The 10,279-nt window shown below is 38.5% G+C and overlaps 1 protein-coding gene across 1 annotated transcript in view; it reads right to left on the bottom strand.

Annotated features, from left to right (window-relative positions):
• The window catches only part of pcsk9 (proprotein convertase subtilisin/kexin type 9), a 10,501-nt gene extending 658 nt beyond the window's left edge, over positions 1-9,843 (bottom strand). Inside the window, exons 1-10 of the mRNA XM_073816665.1 lie at positions 9,511-9,843; positions 5,763-5,954; positions 5,503-5,626; positions 5,274-5,407; positions 5,032-5,173; positions 2,427-2,623; positions 2,164-2,347; positions 1,849-2,025; positions 381-529; positions 117-279 (exon numbers count right to left, since the gene is read on the bottom strand). Of these exons, the coding sequence (XP_073672766.1) occupies positions 117-279; positions 381-529; positions 1,849-2,025; positions 2,164-2,347; positions 2,427-2,623; positions 5,032-5,173; positions 5,274-5,407; positions 5,503-5,626; positions 5,763-5,954; positions 9,511-9,696 (1,648 nt within the window). The 5' untranslated portion in view covers positions 9,697-9,843. The remainder of the gene's footprint in view (positions 1-116; positions 280-380; positions 530-1,848; positions 2,026-2,163; positions 2,348-2,426; positions 2,624-5,031; positions 5,174-5,273; positions 5,408-5,502; positions 5,627-5,762; positions 5,955-9,510) is intronic.
• Positions 9,844-10,279: the final 436 nt, after the last annotated feature.

The following is a 10,279-nucleotide window of genomic DNA, read 5'->3' as shown; positions in this document are numbered from 1 at the left end:
TGGTAATTGGCCAAAACCCAATAGACTTTAACTTTCACTGAACCCAGAACATTACAATAATTAATGATAATTTCCTGAGTTTATGAAAAACGTTGCAGTGTGAAACCATCTGTCACCTGTCAGCTGGTGGTCTGGAGGACATTCGGCATCCTCGCCTCTATTGGGACTCTCTAACATCTGGCACTGAGCTTTATGTCCTGTGCAGCAGCGCGCTACAGCGAACACACCTTGCCCTCCATTCCCATTGACAGCAACACACTCTTTCTGCCCATCTCTCTCCTGTCAGGAAGGAAATTAGCAAAATTTGATTTACATTAGGCTGACAATTAAAAGTTTTGTATTTGTTTGATCAATTTGAACAAACTTTCTCTGCTAATCACCTCCATTCTTTCTCCAGCTCTTGCTCCTTTTTGTGAGAAGCTGGAGCAGCTCAACATCTCTTCACCGTGGCGGCAGCGCGCCGTAGCTGTGGCAAAACCTTTGGCAGCTGACCTCTCCGACCAAACGGATCTACAGAGCAGATCCTCTCCTGTAAGAAAACACACACATGCAGTGAAATTAAAATCACCTTAATGGTTACCAATATGTTTGGGACAAACTGTTTAAAGTCTACCTGCAAAAATTATATTAATATAATTATATTATATGGGTTATTATCATTAAACTGAAACAAAATAAACTTCATTTGAAATGAAATTTTAAAAAAAAACTAAAACCTTTTATTTCAGCTAGTTGACAAGGCAACATTTCTCATTTGTGCATAGTTTAACATGAAAAAAACTAAATCAACTAAAACTAATGAATAAATAAATAAATTATTAATGAATAAATTAAAATAATTTCTAAAAAAAAAAAAATTATATTTTATTAAAAACTATAACAGTATGTCAATGTTACTAAGACTATATATTTTATTTTATTATATTATATTATATTATATTAAATTCAGGGTTATTATTGTTAACTTGAAACTAAATAAACTAACTGAAATAGAATTTAAAAAACAAAACATTTCATTTTAGCTACTTAACAAGGCAACATTTCTCGTTGTTTACCATGAAAAACACTACAAACTAAATCAATTCATAAAAATTTTAATAAAAAAAATATACAATTATATAAAATAAAAAATTATATAGACATTTACAAAAACAGTTATACAATTTTAACACAATTGTTTAACAAAGTATTTGACATTTTATTAAAAAATGTTAACAAAAACCTATAACAGTATATTAATGTTACCGAAAATGTTTCTATTATATTATATTACATTATATTCCAGGGTTATGACTGAAATAAAATATAAAAATTCTATACATTTTGTATAATTTAACATAAAAAAATAACAAACAAAATCAACTAAAAGTAATGAATAAAAATGATATAACATAAAAAAACTATATACTGTAGATATTAAAAAAACCTAATAAACTTTTAACAAAAATTTTAATATTTTATTCAAAATGTATTAATAAAAACTAAAACAGCATATCAATGTTTCTGAAAAAGACAATAAATTATATTATACTATATTTTCAGTGTTATTTTTATTTGATATTTTATTACAAATATTAACAAAAACAGAATATCAATGTTACTAAAATTAGACTTATATTATATACAAATTGATTGTAACCTGCTAACTATAGTGTTGAATTAAAGATTACTGTTAATATGAAATATTAATAATGTTGTTATATTACATTGTTACAAATTTATTGCAGTCTGCTGATTACAGTATTAGAATCATTATCAGATTGTTTTACCACTCCATACTATTACCGTCATTACTCGGCAAGCCACAATGTTAAGTCATTTAAATTAAGTTTTCCTCTGAACTCTGACCTGTGAGTGTGGAGGTTGGGTCAGGCAGCGCGACCACCATGTTGGGTGTAGTGAGACGGTGGTCCAGTGGCAGAGACTCAGGGCTAATGACCTGTTTGACTGAATGATACCGCAGCTGTTGCAGAAGCTCAGCAGAGCTAGAGTTCGGACTCAGATTCAGAAGCACCGCCGCAATACCTGAAAACACACGCATACCACAACTTCTATACGGACAGATTGATAAATGTACTCACATTCAGCTAATAATATACACTAATAACAACCACAAGGTGTCAATGTCATTGTTTTGGCATTTCTGTGTGTGTGTGTGCTAACCAGCAACATGCGCTGCGGCTTGTGATGTTCCACTCTTAGTGGTGAAACAGGTGGAGCAATCGCTGGATGCGCTGATGATGTCATCACCGGGTGCGAACACATCCACGCAACGGCCCACATTGGTGCCTGTCGTCCCAGTGCTCAAGGGCTGGTCAGCAAAATTAACGGCCCCTACTGTTATCACCTGCAGCAGTGGACCAAATGTTGTCAAAACAAATATATTGACAAGCAAATGCTTTTCTGAAGGATTCAGTCCATTGTACCTCAGGCTCTGAAGCTGGTGAGTACAAACAAGCATCATCGTTGTAGTTACCAGCTGCAGCAATAAGCACTGCGCCAGATTCCACCATTTTCCTGCAGGCAGCATTGAGGGTGCGACTAAATCCTCCTACAAATGGCAGCAGTAGGATCACAGGTCTGATAGGCTGAGACGTTAGAGATGACTGGATGTACTCAAGACCTGCAACAGAGTTGGGTCAATTAAAGGGGTAGTTCACCCAAAAATGAAAATTAGCCTATTATTTACTCACCCTCAAGCTTTCCTAGGTGTATATGACTTCCTTCTTTTAGACAAATCCAATCAGAGTTATAATAAAAAATCCTGGCTCTTCCAAGCTTCATCATAGCAATAGGCAGGTGTCAAAAGGTCAAGAGGTCAAAAGAAGTCCAGTAAAGCGCATCCATCCATAATAAAAAAAGTGGCTCACACGGCTCCAGTAGTGAATCAATGCGTTTTTGTAAGAAAAATATCCATATTCAAAATGTAATAATCACTGTAATCTAGCTTGCACGCACTGTTGTGCACAAACACAGCTATGGGTGGATGACGTAGATCCTCAGCATATGGCGGTATGCGCCACTCAGAAATGAGGAAAACGGACACACAGGTGGAGAGATCAAAACAACGGTCACAAATTAGAAGTACAAATACAGGATTTGTAAAGAAAAATGTCGGAGACATTTGATATAATCCAAGAGGAAACTCCTGTCAACAAACGTTTTTTTCGAGACTTACAGATGCCATGTGCAACGCCGATGTCCTACGTCATCCATCCAGAGCTGCTTTCATGTACAACAGTGAGCCCCGGAGCCATGTGAGGCACTTTTTATTATGGATGAATGCACTTTATTGGACTTGTTTTCAACTGTTGAAAAGAAACACCCACCTATTGCCATTATAAAGCTTGACAAGAGCCAGGACATTTTTTATTATAACTCCGGATGGATTCCTCTGAAAGTAGGAAGTCATATACGACTATGATGGCTTGAGGGTAAGTAAATAATGGGCTCATTTTCAGGTGAAATTCTGCAAAGACATTCCAAAGGATATTTCGTATGTAAAATATGTCATTACTATATGCCTTCTTTATTAGGTAAACCTGTTCAACTGTTTAAACCAAGCATCAGAATGGGGAAGAAAGGTGATTTAAGTGACCACTGCATGGTTGCTGGTGTAAGTATTTCAGAAACTGCTGTTCTACTGGGATCTCTAGGGTTTGCAGAGAATGGTCAAAAAAAGAGGAAATTTCCAGTGAGTGTCAGTTCTGTGGATGAAAACGCCTTGTTGATGCCAGAGGTCAGAGAAGAATGGCCAGACTAGTTTGAGCTGAAAGACAGGCAATAGTAACCCAAATAACCACACATTACGACCCGAGGTTTGAAGAAGGGCACCTCTGAATCGTCCTTGAAGCAGATGGGCTACAGCAGCAGAAAAGCACACCGGATACTGAGGCTACAATTGCACAGGATCCCCAAAATTGGACAATAGAAGACTGGAAAAAAGGTTGCCTGGTCTGAGGAGTCCTGATTTCAGCTGCAACATTTTGATGGTAGGCTCAGAATTTGGCATAAACAACATGAAAGCGTTGATCCGTCCTGATTTGTATCAGCAGTTTGTGCCGCTTAGTACCAACTGAGCATTGTTTCAATGCCACAGTCTACCTAAGTATTATTGCTGACCATGTTCATCCCTTTATGACCACAGTGTAACCATCTTGTGATAGGTACTCTTCATGAATGTAAATTTCACATGTGGATGTTGACTGAAAGTCTGAAATCTGATGTTCACTTGTGGATGTGAAATTTCAATATGAACCAGAATCTCTGAGAAATGTTTCCAGTACCTTGTTGAATCTGTGCCACGGAGAACTGAAGGATTGGTTCACTTCCAGAATAAATAATTCACTCATGTCAGATGTTCATATCTTTCTTTCTTCAGTCGAAAAGAATTTGAGGTAGGATGAAAAACTCTCATTTTCTCCTCCAACTTCAAAATTGCCCAACATAATTGTTTTACCTTTTTTCCATAAAGGACATTTGACTTTCTTTGCATGTTCGCTTTGTAAACACTGGGTACTTCCACCTACGTCACATGTGCATAATTACTTAATGTGTGATGTCGAGCTAGTGGAAGACAAGCATGGTTAAAAAGTATATTAATTGTAATTTTTTTAGACAATGACTGATTGTTTGGCTAGGTTAGACCCTTATTCCTCGTCTGGGATTCCTCATCTCAACCCACTGGGTCCCATTGAAGTCCACTATATGGAGAAAAATCCTGGAATGTTTTTTTTCTAAACCCTTAATTTCTTTTCGACTGAAGAAAGAAAGAAATGAATATCTTGGATGACATGGGGTGAGTAAATTGTCACGATTTTTTTTATTCTGGAAGCGAACTAATCCTTTAAGGCAGTTCTGAAGTAATAGCAAGTTGTACCTAATAAATCTACTATATCTAAATACATCTAGATCATTTTAAATAGAAATTTTATATAAAAAGATACAAAACATTTTCCTAATTGAACATATAGGTTAATACAAATTTGTATTTATTAGTTTTATACAATTATAATTCATGTTTTGGTTTACCTGCCAAAGCTCCTGACACAGTACCCTTGCCTTGGCAGTTTAACACTCGGACACTGTTTACACTGGCTCCTCGAGCTACCCCTGAGTCCCGTCCACTGACCACACCTGCGATGTGCGTGCCATGATTGTCACACTGACTAGCCTGTGGACAGAAGACCACAAGAAGTGATGGACATACACATCTCATCAGCTCTAAAAAATTTTACCAGTTGTCATAAAACACATTTATGACATTCACCTACCTGTCTGTGAACTCTGACCCCATCCTCCTCCGGCACACTGTTGAAGTCCGTCACCATCACCCTGTCCTCAATCTCACGGTGAGTCACCTGAACGCTTGTGTCCAAAAGATACATTCCCACCTTTGCTCCATCATCTACATACACACAAATGCTTATTAAAATTACCATTTTAAAAAAATATCTGAGGATTTCAGAACATCATTTTAGAAGTAACAAAACTTCAGCTCACTGGGTGGTGAGTACTTTCCAGTCTCGTGTTTGTTTTGAAGGATGCGCTGCAGATTCCATGGGATGCTTTGGGCAAAGATGGAAGAATCCTCTTCAATGTATTCCACATGGGGCAGCTTTACTGCCTGCCAAAAACAAAGGCAATGGAATGAAGAAGACAGGCAATGTGTATTTTTAAGAATTATTGTAATTCCACTACTTGTTTTCATTTTTAGTTCATCAGACTGCTCAAACATTACCAAATATTAACAAACAAATTACCATGTGAAGAACATCGCTGCTCATTTTCACCAGAAACCCATTGAAAGCTCCTGAATAAGTCTGTAGTATTTCGATCAGATATCCACGTTTGGCAGCTTTTGCGCGGAGTCTGTGACCAGTGCGTTCCACCTGGTTCACATGCGTCCCGTTCCGCATCACCACTATATACTGACCCGGCATTCTCCACGCGTCCTGCGCGTTAAAAACATAGGACATTCGATTCACACTGATTTTAATGACCTCCTCCTTCCAAACGTTCCATACATACAGGTCCTTCTCAAAAAATTAGCATATTGTGATAAAGTTCATTATTTTCTGTAATGTACTGATAAACATTAGACTTTCATATATTTTAGATTCATTACACACAACTGAAGTAGTTCAAGCCTTTTATTGTTTTAATATTGATGATTTTGGCATACAGCTCATGAAAACCCAAAATTCCTATCTCAAAAAATTAGCATATTTCATCCGACCAATAAAAGAAAAGTGTTTTTAATACAAAAAAAGTCAACCTTCAAATAATTACGTTCAGTTATGCACTCAATACTTGGTCGGGAATCCTTTTGCAGAAATGACTGCTTCAATGCGGCGTGGCATGGAGGCAATCAGCCTGTGGCACTGCTGAGGTGTTATGGAGGCCCAGGATGCTTCGATAGCGGCCTTAAGCTCATCCAGAGTGTTGGGTCTTGCGTCTCTCAACTTTCTCTTCACAATATCCCACAGATTCTCTATGGGGTTCAGGTCAGGAGAGTTGGCAGGCCAATTGAGCACAGTAATACCATGGTCAGTAAACCATTTACCAGTGGTTTTGCCACTGTGAGCAGGTGCCAGGTCGTGCTGAAAAATGAAATCTTCATCTCCATAAAGCTTTTCAGCAGATGGAAGCATGAACTGCTCCAAAATCTCCTGATAGCTAGCTGCATTGACCCTGCTCTTGATAAAACACAGTGGACCAACACCAGCAGCTGACATGGCACCCCAGACCATCACCGACTGTGGGTACTTGACACTGGACTTCAGGCATTTTGGCATTTCCCTCTCCCCAGTCTTCCTCCAGACGCTGGCACCTTGATTTCCGAATGACATGCAAAATTTGCTTTCATCCGAAAAAAGTACTTTGGACCACTGAGCAACAGTCCAGTGCTGCCTCTCTGTGGCCCAGGTCAGGCGCTTCTGCCGCTGTTTCTGGTTCAAAATAGAGATGTTCCGATACCCTTTTTTCCTTCCCGATACCGATTCCGATACCTGGGCTCGGGGTATCGGCCGATACCGAGTACTAATCCGATACCTGGGTGTGTAATTGTATATACAGCTGTAGATAATACTAATAAATTATTTTATTGTGTGCTTCAGACTTATTCCTTAATAAAACAAATATACAGTGATATATACAGTGAACTAGAGTATTTTTATTATATGACATACATTTGACAGTAATATTTTTTCATATAGTTAGTATTACTAATCTGGTTTTCTGACGTACATTAGCCCTGTTTATAACAGAGAATTTAGGCCAGAGATCACTAGATCTCGCAGCAACCTTGTTCATTGTGCGGCATTTTCAAATGCTCCTCACTGCATCTCGCAGCAGTAACAGTGTTGCAAAATCAACGTTGGCTACCGAATAAAGCTGTTCGGGGTTTGTGCAAGTTTGTTTGCATTGCAGTCCAAGCTGATAAACGGTCAGTGCTAAGCAGCTCAAACGTGTCGTGTTAGTTTCACTTTCGTTTCGCGTGCCATTTTATGTTTCTCATCTGAGACAGAAATGGCAGAGCTTATGAGTTGAACAACGCGGTGGTCGCGCCAGTGTGACCGCTCACGAAAATTAGTAACACTGGCAGAAAAATTGGTCACAGTCTGGAGCCCTTTAATATTACCGCAAGTGTCCCGCGCGCTTCAGTACAAGGAGTAAACAAACCACGCGCCTGTACAATTCATTAACACAGAACCACGCATTAATTCATATTTAAACAGTCGGTTTTTGGCTTAATATTAGTCCATATCACGATTTGATTTAAGTGTAATGAACTACCTTTGATTAATGCATAAAACTTTGACAAATTCCGTGACGTTCCGCGTCAAACTGTAAGTTTCATTTTGACTGGATTCCGCGATTCCGTCCGTGTTTTCCGCATCGCAGAAATCATAAAGCCCTACATATGAGACATGCCGCCGTTTTAGCGGACAAACTGCTAGCACATTTGTATTTCTTCTTCGCTGCTCTAAACAGTGGTTGCTTGTGGCAACACTGTTTGCATTCTGAGCCGCGAAGAAGAACTGGCTTCTGATTTGCTAGCGGGAATAACATATCTTAAGAAAATGGTATCGGATCGGTACGTGGGTTCAAGTATTCGCCGATTCCGATGCTAGATTTTTTTGTGGTATCGGCGGCATTTCCGATACTAGTATCGGAATCGGAACAACCCTAGTTCAAAAGTGGCTTGACCTGGGGAATGCGGCACCTGTAGCCCACGTACACGGTGCCTGTACACGGTGGCTCTGGATGTTTCTACTCCAGACTCAGTCCACTGCTTCCGCAGGTCCCCCAAGGTCTGGAATCGGTCCTTCTCCACAATCTTCCTCTGGGTCCGGTCACCTCTTCTCGTTGTGCAGCGTTTTCTGCCACACTTTTTCCTTCCCACAGACTTCCCACTGAGGTGCCTTGATACAGCACTCTGGGAACAGCCTATTCGTTCAGAAATTTCTTTGTGTCTTACCCTCTTGCTTGAGGGTGTCAATGATGGCCTTCTGGACAGCAGTCAGGTCGGCAGTCTTACCCATGATTGCGGTTTTGAGTAATGAACCAGGCTGGGAGTTTTTAAAAGCCTCAGGAATCTTTTGCAGGTGTTTAGAGTTAATTAGTTGATTCAGATGATTAGGTTAATAGCTCGTTTAGAGAACCTTTTCATGATATGCTAATTTTTTGAGATAGGAATTTTGGGTTTTCATGAGCTGTATGCCAAAATCATCAATATTAAAACAATAAAAGGCTTGAACTACTTCAGTTGTGTGTAATGAATCTAAAATATATGAAAGTCTAATGTTTATCAGTACATTACAGAAAATAATGAACTTTATCACAATATGCTATTTTTTTTTAGAAGGACCTGTACATTACATATATTTTAGACTTATCCCTGCTGCTAAAAACCAGCCTAAACTGGTTGGCTGATTTCTGCTGGTCATCCAGTCTACTTCCAGCTTAAACCATCTAACACCAGCTTAGGCTGGTTTTAGCTGAGGGTTTTAGTTTTGTTTTTTTTTTTCAGCAGGGATGGCAACATTGTTTCTGTCAGGACAACTTTCGAGTGTTTCTATGCAACAGATAAAACATTTCAAAGTTTATTGGCAGTTACATAAAAGTTAGCATGTGGGATTGACACTTGCTCTTCGTCTCAGACACTAGGTGAACAAAACTAATTATAATAGGACTAACAATAACAGTACCTGAACAGTACCCCTTCACTCAGGAAATGACTGTATACCTGCATTATTAATTAGATTTTATTTGAACTTAATTTGATACACCTATTAATGAAATAGTCTGCATGCAATAGTTCTAGTAAATACACAAAAAATAGTTTTTTTAATTACTTTTCATAAAAAGTACTATTTCCAAATGTCCAGTATACTGAACAATTCTATTAGACACCGCAGAAACATATTTTCTAAGCATTTTTAGTTAAGTATTTCCCTATTTAATCAATGTTGTTAATATATTTTTAAATGAATTCCAAAAACTTACCTTAGTGCACCTGTAAAACTGGGCGGATGGCCTGCTCTCTGCTTCAGGCTGGGTGTCATCCTGCAGAATTAGAGACAGGATCATCTCTTCTTCCTCAGTGTAGTCTTCATCACTCTCAACTACAGCCACAAGACCCAGTAGAAAACTCAGACAGCCCACCGTGACGAAGCTTTTCATTCTGTGCATACTAAGCAATCTGAACAAGCAGCTTTAGGTGATATTGCTAAGAGTTCCCTTTTTTGCGCTGTTGTTCGTCATATAATAAGGCAGACGTATGAGGCAGAGAGATTTGGAGCTGAAGTGTATCCTCATGTCATTTAACATCACATCTGAAATCTCTGACTGACTGAAGGCGGTAAGGTGGGGCGTGCTGACGTTTCACTATCCTTATATCGAACGATGTCTCGTTAATAAAAACAGCCGAAGAGGAGTCAGATTACAGTCCACCCACACACATTTTATACGTTTACTATTCTTGCACAGACATGCTAAAATGAAACCTGTAAAATAAAAGTGTCAATTAGTTAGGTAGAGGCTAAATTTATATATTGTGGGAAAAATATAAATACTAAACAATTTAATTAAAATGGATTTGTAGTGAAATTGTTTTCTTTCTTTTTTTTCTTCTTTTTTCAAACAAGACAAAATGGTGCAAGCTTTCATACTGTTTTTACACAGAACATGAGCTCACATGTCACCTGCGCGCGTCCGCGAGAACCAAATAGGCGCGCGTTCACGTCGGATGCTGCTGGTATCACTTTGACCAAAA

This window comes from Garra rufa, chromosome 13, assembly GCF_049309525.1.
Source record: "Garra rufa chromosome 13, GarRuf1.0, whole genome shotgun sequence".
NCBI classification, from domain to species: Eukaryota; Metazoa; Chordata; class Actinopteri; order Cypriniformes; family Cyprinidae; genus Garra; species Garra rufa.
Note: the sequence above shows the minus strand (reverse complement) of the source record. Positions and strands in the feature narration are given on the sequence as shown.